At 37.1% G+C, this 21,704-nt stretch overlaps 3 protein-coding genes across 6 annotated transcripts; 2 read left to right on the forward strand and 1 right to left on the reverse strand.

Annotated features, from left to right (window-relative positions):
* Positions 1–1,868: 1,868 nt before the first annotated feature.
* On the forward strand, positions 1,869–9,507 carry LOC105053885 (tobamovirus multiplication protein 2A). 2 transcript variants are annotated; one of them, XM_019853812.3, is made up of 7 exons: positions 1,869–2,170; positions 2,365–2,761; positions 4,257–4,356; positions 4,846–4,926; positions 5,003–5,107; positions 8,925–9,137; positions 9,239–9,507. In XM_019853812.3, the coding sequence occupies exons 2-7, from the start codon at positions 2,517–2,519 to the stop codon at positions 9,344–9,346; spliced, it is 852 nt and encodes a 283-aa protein (XP_019709371.1). In that variant the 5' UTR covers positions 1,869–2,170; positions 2,365–2,516; the 3' UTR covers positions 9,347–9,507. The 2 variants fall into 2 exon arrangements, with proteins under 2 accessions (XP_019709371.1, XP_010933519.1); XM_010935217.4 differs by having other exon boundaries at positions 1,871–2,140.
* Positions 9,508–11,161: 1,654 nt separating this feature from the next.
* Positions 11,162–13,483, reverse strand: LOC105053884 (tobamovirus multiplication protein 2B). The gene is made up of 4 exons (XM_010935216.4): positions 13,160–13,483; positions 12,796–12,861; positions 12,644–12,708; positions 11,162–11,349 (listed from the first exon to the last, which is right to left on the reverse strand). Exons 1-4 carry the CDS (start codon positions 13,289–13,291, stop codon positions 11,223–11,225), a joined length of 390 nt encoding a protein of 129 aa, XP_010933518.1. The 5' UTR covers positions 13,292–13,483; the 3' UTR covers positions 11,162–11,222.
* On the forward strand, positions 13,443–20,966 carry LOC105053883 (uncharacterized). 3 transcript variants are annotated; one of them, XM_073245635.1, is made up of 8 exons: positions 13,443–13,602; positions 13,768–13,839; positions 14,426–14,542; positions 14,991–15,025; positions 16,261–16,361; positions 16,558–16,658; positions 20,476–20,523; positions 20,678–20,966. In XM_073245635.1, exons 1-8 carry the CDS (start codon positions 13,493–13,495, stop codon positions 20,679–20,681), a joined length of 588 nt encoding a protein of 195 aa, XP_073101736.1. In that variant the 5' UTR covers positions 13,443–13,492; the 3' UTR covers positions 20,682–20,966. The 3 variants fall into 3 exon arrangements, with proteins under 3 accessions (XP_073101736.1, XP_010933516.1, XP_019709052.1); XM_010935214.3 differs by lacking the exon at positions 20,476–20,523; XM_019853493.3 differs by lacking the exons at positions 20,476–20,523; positions 20,678–20,966 and adding an exon at positions 20,272–20,456.
* Positions 20,967–21,704: the final 738 nt, after the last annotated feature.

Raw genomic sequence — 21,704 nt, forward strand, 5'->3', positions numbered from 1 at the left:
GGTTATGCTTTGATTATGCTTAGGCTCTATTTGAAATTACTGTTGGTAGTAGAGCTTTTGAAGATTTTGCAAGTAGAGTTTTTGAGAAGTAGAACTTTTGGTAGTAGAGCTTTTATAAAAAGCTATTTACTATTTGGTAACCATATTGATAAAGTACTTTGAAAAAAATAAAACAGCTTCCCGACATTTGTTAGAAAGTATTTTTTTCTGATAAAGCCAAAACAGTTTCATGACATTTTTACCAAATACCACTGTATCACTCCAAAATACTTTCTAAAATCCAGAAAGGACTTTCTGGGAGTCAGAAAGCTTAGCCAAATAGGATCTTAAAGGGGAGATGCATAAACCAACATTGCCCTCGTAGCAATTTCCTTCAAAATGCTGTGACTTTGCACGTGTCTTTGTCAGAAGAACTTAGCAATTTTTGGCAAAGAGATGAGCCTCCAAAGAAAGAACAAATAACACCTCGATTGCTACGGTTCTCTTTGACTCGTTACAGAAAAACTAAATTGGTCGGACAATTCCTCTGTGCAATTTGATGTGGAATCGCATTTTGATGGATGGTGATCGCATTGGATGCCTTTAAGTTCGGTCAATTATAGGTTTGTGTGATGGTGATCTGGTGGTCTGAGTTGTGGAGCAGGCAAGTCCACCAAGACATCTCATGTCATGCCTTCATACAGGTGATTTAGTTTATCGTGCAAGAGTTTAGTTACATCCAGTTCTGGTTGTCTAAACATGCATGAGTCGCTCTCTTTGGGATGTTTGAATTCTTTTTTTTGAATTGGAAGGTGAGAAAAACGGTACTGATCTCAACTGAAAGATGTTAGATGAGGAGGCTAGCTCTACCATCAGATAGGGAAGGACAGCTTTGATGAGCTCAATGGACTCCTATCGGTCCTGCATTACTGAGTAAACTGCCTGCATATGTATAGAATCTCTCTCACACGTGCCTACACACATGTACATACATATACACGTAAACCCCCTATAAATGTTTTTTATTAGCTTTGCAATTCCAATCAAATATCTGATATGCCAGCGTAGTTAGTTTTAAGTTGAAGGGAATATTTTCTAGATTCTTTTTGGCCTATTGAAACTTCTCAGTTGATCAAGCTAAGCTGTAGGAATTTTCTACAACCTTAGCTGTAGAAAATCTTTCTTGGGCATCTAGTAATTAGGCCTACTAGCTCAATCTTTATGCTAGCGTTTCCTTGGGAGTGGTTGGAGAGGGAAATCTATTAGGTCTCACCCAATCCTATGATGCGACCGAAAGGTGTTAATCAGTTTTAACCTTTTGTCTTGCTGAGGATGACTTTCTTGCAATCTTAGCTCCAAGCTCTCGAAAATGGGATACCAAAGCCACATTGCGGCATAGACACTGCTCGTGACTACTTGCTAACGTGGCGAATTTTTCGCGCGGCACGCGAGAAGGTGGGCGTATTCTACTGGTTGGTTGAGTGTACCTTAGACACTAATTGTCCACAAATTAAATAGATGATCTTTGTTTCGCTACGGCATGATCTATTAGGTTATTGCAATGAAATTTATAATAAGGCTGTCTTTGGAGCAAATTTACAAAAAATTATTTTGTGACAGATAAACAAGAAGCGTGCTAGAATCTCAAAATCCTCCACCCTGTTGGTGCATGAGGCACTAGCTCGCTAGATGGGATACCATACATTGGATACGTGTGAGGCGATGGTTTGGGCTTTCGAAAAAAACAGTCACTCTTCCTCCAAGTTCCAATGGAACAACAGACCTGGTATACGAGGGCATTCTCGTGAATAGGAATTCTAGTGGGGAAGATGAAAGGCAGAGGTTATGGGCATGGGACAGCGGTTGGAATGAGGTGGAATCCATCGCCACTTGTCGTGTTACCAGCTCTGCCGACCGTCCATCTCCGTCGATGGTCTATCTCGCTGGCGCCACGTGGTTTCACGGCATCGATTCGTCCGACCATGCGGCGTTTGCCGGGAAAAAGGAGTGGGGGGGTGGTGGTGAAATTCCGGCAAAGAAAAAGAAAAGCAAAGAATAAAAAAAAAATAAAAAAAAATACAAAATTGGGAAAGAGAGTGCTTTCACTGTCTCTCGCCCATGAAGCCTCCTTTTTCGACGAGTTCGCGATAGTCCTTCGAATGTAACCGCCGAAGCTCCGAAATATCTCCATGTTTTCTTCTTATTCTCTATAATTTTTTCATTGAATTCATCGTTTTATGTGGAATTCACCAGTTTCGCTGTCTTCCTTGCATTTTTTTTTTCTTTCTCTTTTTCTTTTAATATTTTGGGGGTCAAAACCCTTTAAAAACTACGAGTTTATGGAAATTCTGATATAAATTATTTTCTTTGTTGATATAATTACAGGCTTCGATTTCTTCAGAGCCGGTTTTATGGAATTGGTATTTTGGTTGACGAGATCACGGTGTGACGAGTGATTTGTGATTCGAATTCGGTAATTGGAAGAGTTCGAGGTGAAGGGGCCTTGATCTGAGGGTTTGGGTCGTGGGGAGGTGACCATGGCGTGCCGGGGGTTTTGGGAATGCATGCTGAAGCTTCTCAATTTCCTTCTGACAATCATTGGCTTGGCGATGGTGGGGTATGGGGTGTACTTGCTGGTGGAGTGGAACAAGATTTCTTCTGGTGACGGGGATGGTCCGATATCGCCAGTTAGTGATAATTATGAATTCACGAAGCTTCGCCGACCCATGCTTGCAGTTGTAACTCTATCCGAAAGTATTCTTGATAAACTCCCGAATGCTTGGTATGCTTCTTGTGACTTATCTGTCTTTGACGCTGGGTTTGTTGAATGGGAAGTTTTAATTTTATGTTGGTTGATGTGATAAATTCTGCTTTAGCTTTATGTCGTCAAAACTATGATGAAAGAAAAAAATAGACTTCATCTGTATGGCCTTTTTCATTTTGATGAAGTGAGGAGGGTTAATGATAATATTAGCAATTGGACAAAATGGGAATGCATGGTAAATGGGGATGCACATATTAGATTTATTATCCAGTAATCGAGTTCATTTTCCCCCTTATTTTATTGATATAAGCCTTTAACATGATCCGCTTACATGTGATAAACTAAAATGACTAGTACGTTATGCATATTTCTGGAACCAAATGAATCTTATTTTATGGGAGTTTTCAATTTCTGATACTGAAATCTATTTATGTTGAGCATGGAAGACAATTTTCATGTTATATCTTTGAATATAAACAATTGTCGAACTAGATTTTCACAAAGGCAGTTCCATATATATAGGAGAAAAGGCCTGCTTATGTTTATAACTGGAGGAAACTTTGGGGACTTTTTGTTTTTTTTTGGCTTTTGGCAGTTTGTTTCAGAGAAAACCACTGTTTCTTACGTCATAGCTGATTATGCATTTATATTTGTAGGAAAAATTCTTGAATATACATAATGCAACCCTCAACCTTTGTCTTTTGGGCTTAATCCTCAGATTTATTTTCCCCAATTCAATGCATTATACTGATTTCATTTTTTATTATAGCAACCATTCAAGCTAACGTTAATGCCTTTGCAAGCATTCGAGCAAGTTAGCAGAGTATAAAAGTTCATCCATGATGGTTTAATGTTTTTCTGATGACAGAAATATGAACTCTACAATGCTTGTCAAAGATTGCTGTGTGCAATGCCACATCCTTTAAAAAATAGCTTATCTAATAGTGCATTATGTTGCACCCAAGTGCTTTTTGTAGAAGCAAATTTGAAGAATATGCTATCATGAAATGGATGAGCCAGTCTTCTGTCGGCCATCATTAGCTACCATTTGGTGACCCAGTTGAGGAAGCAAAATATTTGCCACCACCTAGAACACAAATCACTCATATTACCTTTTGCTTCAATGATCCTTCTCAGCAAGTCCCTTACCGGCCCTTATCTCTTACTGGATCTGAGACCTAGATTCCTTAAACAGAATTCCAAAAATGGTGCTATCTGCTCTGCTAGTGCAAGTTCCAGATTCTTTGATGCAACAGTCTTAGAGTTTGAAAGCTGAATCAGATCGAGGACATTTCTCAGTTAAAATTTTGTTTTTTTTTTGTTTTTTGTTTTGGCTACTTTTTGTAGTGCTGGACAGCATTTGTAAATATGTCTTGTTCTAATTATGATACTGCATATACAACCTGTAGAAAATGCAGCTTTGGTGGAATTTTTTTCTTTATCCATATATTCTGTCACTATAAGTTATTAATAGAACTCTTTTAGTTTTACCAACAATATGATGCTTTTGCAGGTTCATTTACTTATTCATTGGTATTGGAGTTATTCTCTTTGTCATATCTTGCTTCGGTTGTATTGGAGCACTAACAAGGAATGGATGTTGCCTATCTTTTGTATCCTTGGTTCTTGAAACTGATTTTAATTATATCTTTTATCTTGTAGTTTTTTTTTATAATTATTATCACTTCCTTGTTTCTCTTGCAGGGTCTCCATGCTCTTCAGTCATGGGTTTCTTGCATTAGTTGAAATGTTAGAGGATTTCTTCTTCTTCTTCCTTTTTGTATTTCAAGTATCTTCTAAAAAAAAAAAAAAAAAACTGCAAGTTATTTGTAGAACAAAGTGAAGGACATCAAATTTCAAAGTATGTCCTTCTTGTTAAGGGAAATGTTGCTTCCCTATAATGTATAAGTGTACCTGATCTAATGAATAAGAATGTAATTAATATTTTGCAATCTGTTATGTAATTTCTTTCCTCACATATTGCCAGGTGGAATGAGGATCTTGCATGTCATGTTCTGTGTATTTGCTTTACTTTGATGTATCCCGTATGCTGCAATCTAGTTTGGTTACATTGAATATAGTGGTTCCTTTAACCCAAACAGTATTCTTTCTTGGTGATCTTGTTGATCCTAGTTGAGCTGGGAGCTGCAGCTTTCATCTTCTTTGATCACAGCTGGAAGGATGTAGGCCTTTCCATTTTGATATAGTTTATTTTCTATCTTTCTTGTTACTTAATTCTGACAATAACTTCCGGTGCAGCTAATTCCAGCTGATAAAACAGGGGACTTTGACATGATGTATGGTTTTTTAAAGGAGAACTGGAAGATAGCAAAATGGGTTGTTCTAGGAGCTGTTATTTTGGAGGTAAGTGTGGAATTATTCGATTTTCTAATTCATATTTTCTTAACATTTCATTTTTAAAAATGAAAAATGAACAGATGAAATGACATATATTGTAGTTTTTGTCTCAATTACATCTTTCTTTTGCATGCGCACATGACTTATATAAGTCATGCTCAATGACTAATTTTGAGTCCTAATTAAATGTCATTTAGATCCTGTAGCATTTCCTGTTTGAATCAAGGAAACTCATAGTTATGATTAACAGCATGTTCATGCTGTTATTTGGTCTTTGTATAATGTTGATTAGCCAGTTTAAATTGCATTCCATCATCTATTTGTACATCTTCTGTTAATATGTGTTCCCCCACTTTGGCCCTGCAAATTCTCTGGTGGTGATTGTCGCTATAATTGTGGAACATGGACTTTGTGCAATGAAGATTCAGCAAGTATAAGAAATATATATATTCTCCTCTAAAGACATGTTCTGGTTTCAAGGCTGACATTTCCTGTGAGTAGGAGTGGGGCTAGAGATTTCATGCCAAAATTTGTTAATTTTTCTATTCTAAATATGACCTATCGTAGAAATCTTGTGTATAGTTTCTTTACACTGGATTCACATGTTTGTTGACTGCTGGAAGATAGTGTTCTCCAAAACACCATCTGTTGACATATCCAACATGTATCGGATGCGGATACTACCCTGATATGGTTCCATTACATGTCTAGTATGGGAAAGAAGTATCCTGAATTTTTTATAAATAAAATGGGATTGGGATTATCCTAGGATATGTGATACTTCCTGGATACTCCTAGGATGTGTTTGGATACCTCCAAGATACTATAGGATACTTTTGGCATACTCATCGATTTGCTACTGTCTTATTGAGCTTGGATCAAGTGGGCTTTGAATGTGAATTTGTCTCCACACCCAACAACTTAAAAGTAAGTTGATAGCTACCACCCGTTTTCTCTCTTATACCTAATTTTGATGGTTTTTCTTTTCTTTTTTCCTCTTCTTTATTCAAAACCCTTTTTTTTGGTTTCTTCCCTTCATTCACTTCATCCATGTCTAGAGACTATTTTCTTAATTTTGCTATTCCTCATCCAGGTGTATCACAATGGGTAGGGACATGGCAAAGTTGGAGGGTTGTGTCCTAAGCTCATTTTTATGGAGATAGCATAATCTTTTCTGCATTTGATATTTTTGGTATTTGTTTATGTTGCTGCATTTATTTTTTTGGATAATATATTTTTACTGTGTTGCCTGCTTGCTGCATTTGCTTTTATTTTGTTCCAGCTTTTCCATATTTATTATTTTTGCTCACTCACTGAATGGTTGCTTCCACTATTCTTGTTATTAATGTAATTTGCTACATGAAATCTCATTAGCTTGCTGTTTTTTTTAAAAAATTATTTTACTGCCTTGCTGCATTTATATTTCGAGGATAAAAAATGTTTGCTGCATTTATGTCTGCTAACTTATGTCTGTTTATTAGATTTACTTTATTATATTTTTAAATATTTATTGAATTTTTATTTTGTGAACCATCTTTGAATTTGTGATGTTGAATGATATTATATGGTGTTCTATGACAACCCATCATATTTTTTGGATGTTTTGTATCATATATGAAAAAAAAAATATTTATTTATTGTTATATGCTAACTTTATTGTTTCCTATTTTTTCAAGATTTATCATATCTGAAATGTATCTGTCTTGTGTCGTATCCATAGCTGTGGAAATTTTGGGAAATTTCTGAACTGGGCCATTTCGCAAAAAGAACAAAAAAAAAAAAAGTAGCCCTATTCTGCAAAAAAATAAAATGGGCAATTTCTCAAAAATCCCATTCAGGTTCATTTTGGATCTCAACTGGGCTACTTGATGGTGAATCCAAACCAAGCTAATTATGAGATTTATGCTAATATGTTTTAAGTCATGATTAGTATACCTAGTTGTACTGTTGTAGGCTTAAACTAAATGATGTAATGTGAGATTTTTATAGTCATGAATGTGGTAGAAAACTAGAAGTCATATATATGTATATGTATGTATGTATGTGTGTGTGTGTGTGTGTATATATATGTATGTCACACGCACGCACACATATGTATACATATACATATGTATACACATATCTATAGACATATGTTTACACATATCTATATACATATGTATGTATGTATGTATCTATATATATATATATATATATATATATATATATATATATATATATATATATATATATATATATATATATATATATATCTGTGTGTGTGTGTATTGATGTACTTAAAAAATTATACATTTTGGATTTGAATCAATCAAGTTATTTCATATTAGCCAAGAATTAGATTTTTCTAGTTACCTATTATTCTCTTTCTTACAGTTAAAAGTGTTTTGGAAGGTAAAAACAATTCTACTTTCTATTGTTCAAATTGTCATGATGATTGTGCCGTTTGGAATGTGGCGAGACCCTTATCTTATTCTTGCCCTTTAGGCGCTATTTTCTTTGTGGTTATCTTGACAATGAAATTTTGGCTGTGTGGAGACTTCGCTGTTTTTGCAGTTTGTTATGATTATGTTATTTAGATCATGTAATCTATCACTTGAGTACCATGTTAATTGTTAAGTATAGCTTGACTAGTTTAAGACCTAACTTGGATCAAAGGTTTTGTCTCCCAGTTATGCGACTCAAGTAAAAATGTTTTTCCTTGAAATAATGGATTAACTAAATTTGAAATTGTCATTTGAATATGGTCACCTTATATTTCTTTTTCAATTTATAAATTCTTTATTTTTTTGAATGTATTTCACAATCCCTTTCTTATATTGTGATTTGCACAGATTGGATGCTTTTGAAAACATTATAATGCAATTTCATTCTATAGACTTAACTGCAATCTAACCCACAAACTTATCAGATCCTAAACTTAGAATAAATCTGTGATTTTCGCTATTGAGTGTCTACCACTGTTCCTCAGATAATAATTCTTTCTTGTTGTCCCAGAGTTCAATACTGAATTATCAATGAGGCCAAATGCATGTGTATTTTCTCATTATGGCATGGATGTATGATACTTTTGTGAGGAGAAGCTTCTTGAAGTTTAATGATTAAGAAGAAATTCAAATGCTTGCAAATCTATTTAAATTTTAAGACCTTAGCTCATTGAAGTCGGTGATTGCCAGTTGTAGGGAAGCATAAAATGATATTACTTGGTAAACAGCTGATGTAAAAATTTGGAGAAATTTGTTATCATGAATTTTATTTTCACTGTCTTTAATGGTACGGCTCTTTTAGTCCATGTTGATGACACTTCCATCCATTGATGACTTCTAAGTGATTACGCATATTTATGAGGCAAGTGGGTTACTGGATTTGATCTGGTCCAAACTCGAACTGGCTTTAGGTGTAGGATCTGATCCACTTTATGGGTTGGTTCATGTAGGCCTGGTATTCTCTATATGATCTAAGTGGGTCTGGTTGGGTCTTTGATGTTGGTTACAAGTTCGCCAGAGGTTACCTAATCCTTTTGGATGTTCCATTCTTGTTCTGGAGTCATACCCAATCAGTGATTATCATGACGGTTTTCTTGTCAGCTGGTCTGTAGGTCCACTTACACTCCCCAATGCATCCTGTTATGTTAAATTTATTTGCACTTTTATTCTTCACTCTGATCTAATTTGCTGCAATATAGTGGTTTCTGTGAATTAATTGTTGATACATTTTATGCAATGTTTGAGCCCAAGCTCCCACCATGGATCTTTCTTTAAGAGTGGAGCTCATGGAAAGGGAAAATAAGTTACGCCAGTAAATTGACACGAGTATTAGCTTGCAGGCATTGTTGTTCTTCTTAGCTCTTATAGTAAGAGCAGCAAACAGGCCTGCTGACTATGACAGTGATGACGATGAGTATATCGCCCCTAGATCTGGCATCCAACAACCACTGATCAACCGACAAGGAGTTCCAGCAACTGGGGTGCCTGTACCTGCTATTCTTGATCAACGTCCAAGCAGGAATGATGCTTGGAGCCAGAGGATGAGGGAAAAAGTAATTTTCTGTACACTATAGAAATTCTTTGCCTTATTGTTTGTACTCGCTGGGTCCTTGCATTTTTAGTCTTATTTCTTGCTACCTTTGCCTGTGGACAGTATGGTCTTGATACCTCTGAGTTTACCCACAACCCATCAGGCCTGAGCAGGTATCATCAAGCCTCAGCACCTCCTGCAGAAGAAAGGGGCCGTTGCACCATACTGTGAAACTTAGGTGGCTGGTGGAATTCCATAAACATGGTTTGCTAGACCTTGCTTGAGAGGGTGTGAAGCTTTTGAGAATTGTCAACTTATATCTGCGTGTGGAGAATAGATCAATTGTATAAATTTAGTATATAACCTATCATTTCACACGTTTTTATTCTTCACTTCATTGTTTTCATTTTTAATATGGTTTGATTGTGTGGCAGGTTGGATAGAAGGATTTTGATAGTAGCCATTGGTCTTGATGAATGATTGAATCAACACTTACTAATCAATTTGAGTTGTTCTTAATAAATTGTTTATATATAACTCGAAAACAAGTAATTATTTTTTTATTGAGAAAAAGAGCCTATAATTTCTGATTAGTAATGAAAAGTAGCATCTAACTTGACCTAACTACTAGAAGTACCCTGACTTGTATTTCGATGGGGTGTAGTAGGAGAACTGGACGGTGCATATGCAGCATCTACTTTCCAGTTTGCCAGATATATTTTTATTTGCAAAAGAAAAAAAAAGAATCAACAAGCTGCTGAATCTTAACAACTTATAGTGGCTCGTCTCTGGTCTTTGCTTTCTAGTTAGCTTTTACAGTGGAATTCCCTTTGAATTTGTTTAGTCTGTGGTCTTCATGATGCTTGAGGTGAAAACACATTGATATATGATGTCGACTTGCTGCCTGCATATTCTAGAATACGTGGATAGATTTTCCTATTATAGTTCTATCATTGCACCTTGTTGTCAGTTTGTGGTTTTATTGATCTTTATATATTCTTTTCAGTTTGTTATCATATCTCTAAGGAATAATTTTTATGAAATTCTTATTAAATCCCAGTATGAAATGTTTGTTAGCTAGGAACTTCTTGTCTGATAGTTGGGTGGGCGGGTAAAGTCGTGCTGCCATAGAAGTTCACCCATGGAGGCATCTACAAATCTATGGTTGGTCGTATCTCCTTGATTTCAACACAACAAAATTGCATAAAAAAATAAGCAAATATATAACATGCCTGAATTTGCATAGAGCTAGGGATTTTTGGTTATAAACGTTCAACAAAGAAAGGGAAAAATAGCAGGAAAACCAAAAACTAGAGTCTTCAACCACCTAGATTGTCTCGATACTCCCAAATTTGAAGCTTGTGAAGCTTTTCGATTTTTGAATGGATTTTGATGTTATCCACCCCTTGGATGCATACTATAAATGCCCCCTACTTTACCACTCCGAGCATCACTTTCACTCAAAAATCTCTTTCCAAAGAGCGAGCTATGGAGATGGCCTGGAACGGGTGCTGGTGCTGAGAAAAATAGATGATATCCATGAAATCCTCTCCTGGAGTGCAGCAGGTTCTGGTACGACAATATGCTGAGGGACTACTTCCACCTTCTTCCCCTGCCAATCTCCTGGTATGTATTGCTCATGTTAGTTATAGTTTTATTTTCATGCATTGAGTTATTTATTTCATCCTTGTACTCTAATTTCCTTCTACTTCATTTCTCTAGCAGTCATTCCCACAAAGGCCCCCTAAGCTGGGTATATCTCATCTGAGGGAGGAGGAACCCACAACACAACTCCTATAAACCATAAAAGAGGTGTCTCGGCAACTGAGTCAGGTAGCTAATCATGCTATTCTTGTGGGGTATGGCGCAGCAGTGGAGTCGAGTACTACATAAGGCAGCAACCCTCGATTAAGAGGGGAGAGCGGCGCACCAGGTCCGATAGAAGGGACAAGAAACTCCAAACGAGAATATCACATTCCTTGGAATAGCTTCGAGGTCCTCGACAATGGCGTAATGTACTCATGTATGCTCATGTAGAATAACATATTTAAAAAAAATGAGAGGATGATTTTTTTAGGTGCAGAACCTGCAAAGTTATTACATCATTTTAACCACTTTTTTCTGAATTGGAATCCTTCTGTGCCTCTTCTTGTCGATGTGGTGGAAATGCAGATCTAAGCTGAGACGTTTCCATATTTGACAGCAACTGAGTTACAGTTTTCAGATGAGGAGCACTGTAAGAATCAAATAAAGTTCATCAAATTAAGCTTCTAAAAAGCAGTGTCTAAAACCTGAAAGCGACAAAAGTCTCGTATATAATTACCAAATAAATCACACGATCATTAAAAAAAGAAGAAAATAATTTTCACAGAGAAGAGAGAATTTCAACTCAGAGCTGCGTTTAAAGGTATAACTTTAACAGCATAAAATTATATCACATCCCAAGCATTCAAAAATTAATAGCCTTGCCATCTGATGGGAAAAGAAAGAAAATCTTAAGCAGGAAACGAGATGACATGATTTAACAGGTATCGAGCTTCTCGATTTCCTGGAGAACATTCTTATATAAACGCCATATAAGGTGAAGGGTCGATGAGAAAAGCATGAAGCATGACTTCATGACTTTGGTGAAGCTCAATGCAGACAGAAGCAAGTGATGATTAAAGCATAAAAGTCTAGTCAACATGATGATAGTGCATCAAATATATTAGCTCTGCAGGTACATTATCGCTAGGGAAAAGATAAAGTTGCATTGTCATCTATTAATTTCATTCGGTTCTTTGGAAAGTTAATATGCTTGGGCTGCATACCCAACTGAGTTCAAATCCAATATGCCTTTAAAGAAACCTTCCAGATGGATCAAAGACGATAAAATCGTTGGCGTTAGCAATTTATGAACGAACTTTTAATTCAATCACTCCGCTGTTATCATGAAGTGTTCAAGGCCTATGCTCTGGCAAGCATCTATTTTTCAGGATAAACACACTAGCAGGCATGGGAAACCCGCTAACCAGCTCTCAACCTGGATCCGGTAGAGAGTTGACAACTTAACAAACCGGAACATTCATGAACTTCTAAATTTCTATAATTCATCTAATATGTTGTACCACCAACTGATCTACCTCCGAAGTTCTCTTTTTGGAGTTCACAAGTCTAAAAAATTCACTTCTTTGAATGCATTTATTATTTTTATTCTGGATCCTGCCTTCTTCTCCCAGTTGTCGGATTAAAAAAAATTCCAACGAACTCGGGCTTCAACTTAGGCAAGGGTCTTTACAGAGTTCCAGATCTGCACAGTCAATTACTTAAAGATTGAAAGTTGTCAGAAATACTCACATCTGCATATGTTTACCAAAGTTGAGGAACACTCCAATTTACTACTTAATACAAGGAAAAATATCAACCGACTTAAAGTGAAGGTTAACAATCTTCATTATCTTAATAACTTGGTTGATAAATTCTCCATATTTACACACACACACACACACAGAGATGGGGAGAGAGGGGGGGAAGAGAGAGAGGACCAACCTCTGTAAACTGTTCTCCAAGTAAGCATCCAAAGATGAAATGACCTGAGGAAGTTGTTCTAACACCTAATGACAAAAGCACCTAAACGTCAAAACTTCAGAAGCTTTCAGATGAAATTCTTTCATATTTATCTCAACTAATCAGTGACATACTTGCCCTGTGTTCTTGACAGTAGATGCTTTGGCCAAGAGATTCTTAGGGAGCTTTATTAGGTGAGCCTGCAATTAGAATAGTAAAAGAAAGATAAGATCTCATTATAGTATCTTCTTTCTATGAAAATAATGCCCTTTCCAGAATTATTTTAACATAATTCTTTTATAAATTATAATGGTAAGACCGCTAAAGTCCATCATCTTTATCTGCTGCAAGAGCAGTTATAACACCAAGATATGACCTGGTTTTTATTATCACCAGCGACTGCTGCATCTCGTGTACCAGCTATGTATTTTATAACCCATGCAAGCAAAATTATCCGGCACGAAAAGAAAAGAAAGAAAGGGAAGGGGGAGAGATTACCTGGGAGGGGGAGGAGTCCTGCATGAGGTGGAGGAGATTGGAGGTCGATTGCACCGCCTGGCAGATCTGATCCGCCACCGTCGCCTTCGCACTCCCTTCCCGACTCCCACCTCCGCCGCCGCTCGTCGCCATCCCTCTCTCTCTCTTTCTCCCCTTTCTGGCTCCAACCGCCGGACCATCTTACCGGTTCGTTATAAAATAAGAGCAAGCCGTGAAACGAGCAAAGAGTGTACGGGAAACGCTTTTCACGTTGACGGGAAACGTATTTCTGGAAACGTATTTCTCCCGTTTTATGGAGCCCAAAGAAGGCTGTTCCTGTCCCGGAAAGAGAGGATGGTGGGAGGCGGTGGAAGGCAGAAGGTGGCGTCGATGCTGCCGTATCTCGTGAAGACGCTTCGGAAAGAAACCCTAAAACCCTCCAATCAAACCCTTCCTTCGCTCAGGTTTCGACTTTACTGTCTCATCGTCCGTTATCTTCTTCTTCTTTTTGTTTTTTTTTTTTTAATAATTGTTTGAGTTCTTTTTGGGATTATTAATTGTTTCTGTTTTAGACTTAATTGTTAAAGGAACGTTGTTCTTGTTCTAAACTTTCGTTTGATGATGATCAGGCGCACGTTTTCTCTTTATGATCAGATAAATCTCATCGACAGCGTGCCTGAAGGTCAACTTCGGTTCCAACGGTATTTTATCCCATATCATTCTATTCTGATGATCCTTGCTTTTCTTTTTTCTCTTTAAATATTTTTGATATTACTTTCAGTGAGAGATTATGATACATTTATGGAATTGTAACATTAGGGTTTAAGAGAAAGTGATGATTTTTAGGTTAATGGAGAAAAGAGGAAAGCTTAATTATAGCTTTCTGGCGATTCTATTTCTTCTTGTGAGTGAATTTAACCTTACCGTCTGATGAGCTAGTTAATTTTCTGTAAATTTCAGTGACATTTTATAGTAAGTGATTTTTATTGTATTTGGTAAGTTAGGGTTATGAGAAAGTTAGGATTTTTGGGTAAAAGGTGAGATCATGAAATTTTAATTATAATTTCTTGATGTTTCTAAGTTCTTGCGAGTCAATTGAGCTTTCTAATAGTAATGATGATGTTTGATCAAGACTTGCAAATGTTGTTTCAAATCAAGCCTTCCATGGAAACAATATATGGAGAGACAGTAAATATTTGATTTTGAAGAATTTGATCACTCTATCTGCTACTTCGGTATCTCTTTACCAGATTAAATATTGTTTTCTGAGTCTGTTCCTTTTTCTAGGTATTCTGACACAGGATTTACAGTTAATGGTGTAGAGTATGAGGGGAGCTTGCTTATTGTAGAGAACAAGGTTATGTCATGGGCCCCAAAAAATTTTTCAGAGATTACTGCTGAAAGGTAGGTTGGAAAGTTGATTATCTATTATCATCAAAAAAAGAAAGATGTTTATCTATTATATTGTTTAAGAGGTGATTTCTGGCCATGTGGTTTGTTACATTATCCATCTGTAATGTGACTACATAGTTCACAAGACATGAATTTACTTGTTCTTGCTAAGTTGGAAGTTGGTCTGGTCATGATGGAATTTAATATGATTTATTCTTCGAGTAGCAAGATATTATAATTTCTTATTCGATTTTATTAATCATGTAGTTTTCTTGGTTCTTGTGTCCTAGTTCTTGACCTTCTAGCTAATTCCATATGTATGTTTCTTCAGCTGCCATTTATTCTACTTTTTTTAGACACAGGCTGGAATTTGGTAGTTCAATATATCTGATTTAAAAAAATTAAGTCATTTTAACAAGTTACTAATAATTGGATTTTTTTTTTATGGGAACAAGTGCAGTCTATCCATATTTCAAATTCTGCGGCCAGTTCCAGGTATTTGTTCTACAAGCATCCCTTTATTCTGTTGTCCTGCAATTGACTGATTTCTAGATGGTCATGTTATTGTTTCAACTAGAAGCTGATTGGGTTCTTCATAGTTTTTTTTTTTTTTTTTTAAATTAGTATTTTGGTTTTTTTTTTTTGGAGGGGGGGATTATTCTCTCTAAAAAAGAAAAATAAGATCTACAGTACCATCTATATCTGCATGAATATGTCATTTGATATATCATGCAGGTGAGAAATGTGAATTTGCTCATCTATTTACAGGGATGTGTGTGAACTATACTCAAGTAAAAGTTTGAACCAACTTTTTAAGGACAATAAAGGAAACATTGAGAAGATAAAGCAAAAATCCTCTAATTAGCAACCATAAAATTATTAACCAACTAGTACTAGAGTCCTAAGTAGAATGAGAAGGACAACTTTGTTATTTTAATACTCATATAATAACACTGTCATTATATTAGGGAAAGGAACTAGACAACACTGTCACACCAGATGCTTTCTGAGATGCAATCTACTATTTAAGCACTGGGTAACTTATCTGTACTATTGAATAAACAATTATACGCACATGAAAACAACCATGTTTATGGACTTTCATATTTTAGGTTCTTTTTTATCTTTTATGTATTTTCAGAATTTTTATGTAGAATTTGTGCATGAATTAGGATATCATAATGGGCCAGCTATTCAAGTTATTGTTATTTAAATATGTTCTATAGGAGCTGCATCTAGTTGCATCCACAAGTGGCCTTATATATGGGGATCTAACTTTTCTAGAAAGGGTAAAAGGGTGACCATGAAGTTAGACTAATATTCTGATGAAAGCTATTGAAAGGAGTTTCTCTAGAGTAGAGAAGTGATTCTATATCTTCCTTTAGTTGTTGCTGATATGTTCTTCAGTAGAAATACATTCTGTGCTTGATAGCCTTGTTAATTAATCAGAAATGTATTATATGCCCTTTTTTTTAGTAAGATGACAAATTGATTTCTAGACTCAGTAACGAAATCTTATAATGTAACTTTTAAAAATATTAATGAAATTTTCTTTCTTGATGGAATTGGTTTGCAATTTTTTGTCTCATTTTAGTGTCTGCATTTTGTCTAATCTATGTCATTTGCATCTTTTCATCTTTTGATTCTTTATTATTTGAATTTTCATGCCTTATGTTTTTTTTCCTTTTCTTTCGATTTTTTGCATTACATTTGTTTGGTGTTTCTTTCAGAGATTCTGATTCTTGGCTGTGGAAGGCACATCGAGCCAGTGAGCTCTGAGCTCCGTCGCTTCATACGGTCTACAGGAATGAAATTGGAAGCAATTGATTCGGTATTGATTAGTATTCAAATATTTTTAATTTTTCTAGTAGCCCCTGTTTTTGCTGTTGTTGCAGTGAAAATCACCAGAAATATGGAACCTTGTTGTGAATTATGATGATTATTTTATTATTATGTTTCTTTATTATTATTCGATGCACCTTTCAAGTGATTGTTTTATTTACCTTAATTTCCAATTTGTTTAACAGAGAAATGCTGCTTCTACTTACAATATATTAAATGAAGAAGGGAGGCCGGTGGCTGCTGCACTTGTTCCCCACGGAACTACTCCACAATCTTCATCTACCATGTAAGGATCTTAATCTACCCATACAAAATTCTGCCACCTCACAAAGCTTTTGCTCATGCCCAGCACATTAGAGAGATTATTTACATACAATCATGGAGTCAATATTTCAATGGATGATATTCTAGTCTGGTAGAAATTGGTAATTTTTGAAATTTGGTGCACTGAAAACTCACATCTTACCTCAAAAAAAAAAAAAAAAAAAAAAAAAGACTTCGTGAAATGCATAGTGGTACACCATCTGTTAAGACCTACAGTTGGGCTTGTTCACCAAACTGTGAATTTTCATGAAAGTAGGAGAGAGCAAGAGATGATTTGATACAAGAATGTGTACGAGCTGAAAAAACTTGATGGCTTGACATATGATGTGACTAATGATGTGGCATAGAAAGTGTCATGGGTAGATGAAGAGACTCGAGGGCAGATGAAAAAGATACAAAGTGTGGTATGGGCATGTAAATAATTAAAGTAGAAGGTGATAGAGGAGGGAAAATAGCTTCTGCATAGTCTATAAATAGTCTTGTACTCATTCATTTTGGGACAAGCCACTGCTAATAGGACATTGTCTTGAGGGTGAATAGCTTCTATGTAGTCTATTAAATAGTCTTGTACTCATTCATTTTGGGACAATCCACTGCTAATAGGACATTGCCTTGTCATTGTCCACTTGTCGAATTAGTTGCCTTTGATCGAGGGATACTTGACTTTGCATCCTTGCATTTGCAGCTTGACTCCTTTGAATGCAGTTTTCAGCTCTGCTTATAAAACAGAATTTTTCCATAAATGTGTGATTCACAAATGTAGCCAGCTACTGCTTTCTTGCATCTAATGGTGCAGCCTAACAGAAGTAATTTTTTTTAGAGAATGCTCTGGAGATACTAATGCATTTAGCTCCTTTTCTAGAATCCTGGTCTGTTTATATTGGAACATTCTCAGATTGGTGCTATATTTTTCAGTCCATCACATTTCTCCACTAATAATTTTGCGTTCCTTCTGCTTCCTCAAATCATTCACTTACCTTTTTACCGTCATTTTTTTAACTTTTTACCACACCCTGTCAAAGATACATCCATACTTGGCTGCAAACCACTCATCAATAAACTGGATCAATTAGGTAGATAAAGTTATAGGCATATTACTCCACCATAGAGCCAGATGTTGGAAACTCAAATCTGGATGAAGCATGAGATGATTCCGTCTTATGATGCTACCTTTGTCCATCAATCCAGTCAGCTAATTCAGTGGGAATAATCTAAACATGCAATGGATTGGATGGTCTCCAACTATTTCCATTTGTTGGTTAAAGAAGTTGGAATAAAAATCTTTCCGAGAAAAAAAAAAACTTGTACATAAGATTTTCTTATGACTTGTTATGTTTTATAGTCACTAGTTTTGTGTGACCGGTCTGTCCCTATGAATTTATCAGATAATGATGCAGCTACTAGTGCAGAAGTATCTTTATCTGATTGTTTTGAATGCATGACAAACTTGTGATAGTGCAGAACGTTTATCTTTCCATACAAAAAAGAGTTTGGCTCCTAATATAGGAAATCAAAAACAGATTACTTGTTTATTCAATTAGTCTGCACCTTCTGGAAACTATGTTGCACTATATCAGCTATTGATTATAAAATTTGTTTTTCAACAACCGTAACTGCTACAAGATCTTCTACTGCAAGTATTTTATCTTTCATGACTGATATTCGTTATTGCTGATGATAAATTGATCTCCCAGCACCATGCATGTGTCATGGACATGTTAAGCAACTTTTCTTATTGTGGTGCTTATTGTGGATTCTCAAACAATGATGCTTTGTGCTAGTATACCACATTCTCTCCACTCATCATACTATAGGTACATGCCATGTTGGTGCAATGTTGGTATGGATTCATTTATCGTATGGACACTCAGTATGCCTCCCATGCCAAATATCGGTTCGCAACTAGTTTGGTATATAGCTTTCTTGGTACTGGGCAATACGGTGTGGTGCAATGAACCATAGTTATAAGCAATACATCTTCATAATTTGTGTAATAATTATTCATGATTCGATAACCTGTGGATTTATTTGGTGTATAAGTTAGGTTTTCATACTTGCCATACTCTTTTTTTTTTTGTACTTTTCTATAATAGGCTTCATAAAAGCATTGAAATTTATATAATTTTTTTTGTTATTGATGAATTTTTATTTATTTATAAATCTTTGCTGTATTTATTTGGTTATCTGGATGTTATTTAATTTTTTTAAGTTGTTAAAAATAATGAATTGAATACTAGGGCTGGAAATGGGGCCGAGTTGGGTCGGGCCATACCTCTGTCCAAATCTAGTTTGAAAAATTTTTCGGGCTTCAGACTAGGCTTAGGCTCGAAAATATTTTAAAATTTAAGGCTCGAGCTCGGCCTGAGCGCAAGCCCGAACCCAATCGGGCCAGCCCAAGCTTGAGCCCAAGACTAGGCTCGAACCCCTCCCTCTCCCTCTGCTTCTCTCTCCCTCTCTCTTGAAACTTCTGTAGCTCCCTCTCTTTTTCAGGCCACTGGCCCTCTTCTCCCCTCCTTTGTCTCCTTCGACATAACGTGGCTATGTAGATTGGGACTGCCACCAGAGCGACGAGGAGGATGGGCCTTGCTCCCATAGAAGTAACGGCGAAGTTTGACAAGTGGAGGAGCTTTGCCTCCCGATGGTGGAAGGCACAACAGCAGCACCAATCTGGGCGGCGTCGAGGGTGCATCTTCATGCCGATGATAATGAGGATGACATCCCGCCATTGGAGGAGCCTTATTACATCGAGCGCCTCTCTAATGGTGACTTCTACATCGGCCAGGGGTTCAGTGGCCTACCCCCGCAGCGCCAAGTACATCGGTTAGTGCTGTGGTGGACTCCATGGCAAGGGCTCCCTCGTGTTCGCCAATGGAAATAGGTACAACGATGAGTGGGAGGACGGCATCCCCAATGGCAACGACAGATTCCGCTAGGCCGACGGTAGCCTCTGCATCGGCATCGGATCAAGGGCGGTGTTGAGCAGGAAGGGGTATACTTCCCATCGCCTACGGCGACGTCGCCTATTGTACAGGACCCGTAGGAGGCTGTCGAGTTGCCGGGGTGTAAGATCTGCCCTAGCCGTAGGAGGCTTTAGCCGTAGGAGGCATTCGGGTTCGGGCCCAAGCTTGCAGTTGGGCTCGGGCCAGACTAATGATAGGCCTGAGCCCGGCTCAAAAATAGAATGGGCCATATATCTGAGCCCAAATCTGGCCTGATTTTGTTTGGGCCTAGCTGGAGCCCGACCTGCAGTCGGGCCGGCCTGAGCCGATTTGCGGCCCTACAGAATACGCACTATGCGGTAATTGTATAAAACTGCTGCTTTAGCAGCGTGCCGGAGTTTGACATCATTCAAAGTATGTTTTCACATGACCTTTACCCATCAATCTAGTTAGCAAACTTGGAGGAATAGACTAAACATGCAATAGAGTAGGTGATCTTCAATTATGCTGTCGAATTATTAGTTCACAAAAGATAATCCAGGAACTATTTGCTATATTTCTCACATTGTATACCTTCTTTTGTATACCACAACTATGCTTTTTTTTTTTTTCGCTATATATTGGATGATGATGCAGGTGACATGAATGTATGACAAACTGCACGTTGCCTATGATACTACAAGAGGTTCTGAAACAATGGTCATCCGCCCTTAAAATATTCTACCGTCTTTCCATATGAAAATAAATGGGCTGGTCCTATACAGCCCAAAAACTGATTGCGTGCGTATGCTGTTATAAGTGGCATGCAACTTCTCTCACACTATATTCCAACTGTGTCAGGATCTTTGCTATTGCTGTTATGAGTCTGAAGCCAAGTTATTGGAGAATGTATCTTCTTACAAACCCGTTTGCTACGAGATCTATCTTCTTCTACAAATTTTAAACCCATATATAATTTCATATCATATATCTGAAGAGTTCTTTACCCTTTTTTCTAATATTTTGTTGTTCTTGATCGCTTGTTGTGCTCTGTTCTTTCCAGGTAAGTGGCCAAGAATATCCTGGCGTTGTATCTACATTGCAATGTCGTTTCCTACCCTGGCTGAAGATCAAAGTTGTCTTTTCCCCCTTGAATCAATTATCCTTTTGATGCTTACGTTTTCTCGGGAGTCTAAGGACATTAAAGTGAGAGAGATTGTCCTGGCCAGACAGCAAGAAAAATGCTTAGATGCGGCTAGTCTCGTAAACTTTTTGTTCCCAATCAAATCTCACACCTATTATTACCCTGAAAAGAAGTTCACGTCTCAAGACGTGCACAGATGCTTTTGACATTCTAGAGCTGTTTCTACCTTCTGGCTTGGCTTTTTCGGCTTTTTCTAGATGTATGGTTTGTGATCCGTGTGGTGGTTATTATTTGTTGAGGGTTTATTCATCTTGTTTCATCCATTTGCGCAGCTTCTATTGAATCAGCTGCCATCTAATCTGTCTGTCTTTTGAGTTTCTAATTGAAGCTGTTTCGCTCTCTGGATTGCGAGTGATGCATATGGATTTTAGAAAGAGAAACTTGGATGGTTGTTCCAAGCAGCAAGGACGATTGGCTGGAAGAAAGAGGAAACGTCCATCGGATTCGCGGTCTTTCTTCCAGATGTGGGAGGCCAGCGCAATTACGTGCACCATTCAAAGAAAAACGAAGGAAGTTCCCGACGGACGGTTTGGAATGACTTTGGACCCGTCGCCATAACGGCATGGCTATGGCCATCAGCTGTCGCCCGAGGTAGCCGGATTTGAATGACCATGACGGCATGACGATGACCATTAGCCTTTTTTTTTTTTTTCCCTTAGCTGTCGCCTATGAAAAAAGTTGCCAACCGTCAAGTTTGGGAAACGCAAGAGGAAAAAAAAAAAAAAAAGTCAGTCAGCCTCGTCGTCAGGGCCAATGCTAACTGAGCAAACTGGAATAAGAAAGACGCTACGATAGTTGAAGATGTTAACAATGCAAGTCAGTTCACCTAGAAATACACCGTATATGGTACTCGAGAAGGTGAGGTGGAATTGGCGGCCCTTTTTTA

This window comes from Elaeis guineensis, chromosome 11 (assembly GCF_000442705.2).
Source record: "Elaeis guineensis isolate ETL-2024a chromosome 11, EG11, whole genome shotgun sequence".
NCBI classification, from domain to species: Eukaryota; Viridiplantae; Streptophyta; class Magnoliopsida; order Arecales; family Arecaceae; genus Elaeis; species Elaeis guineensis.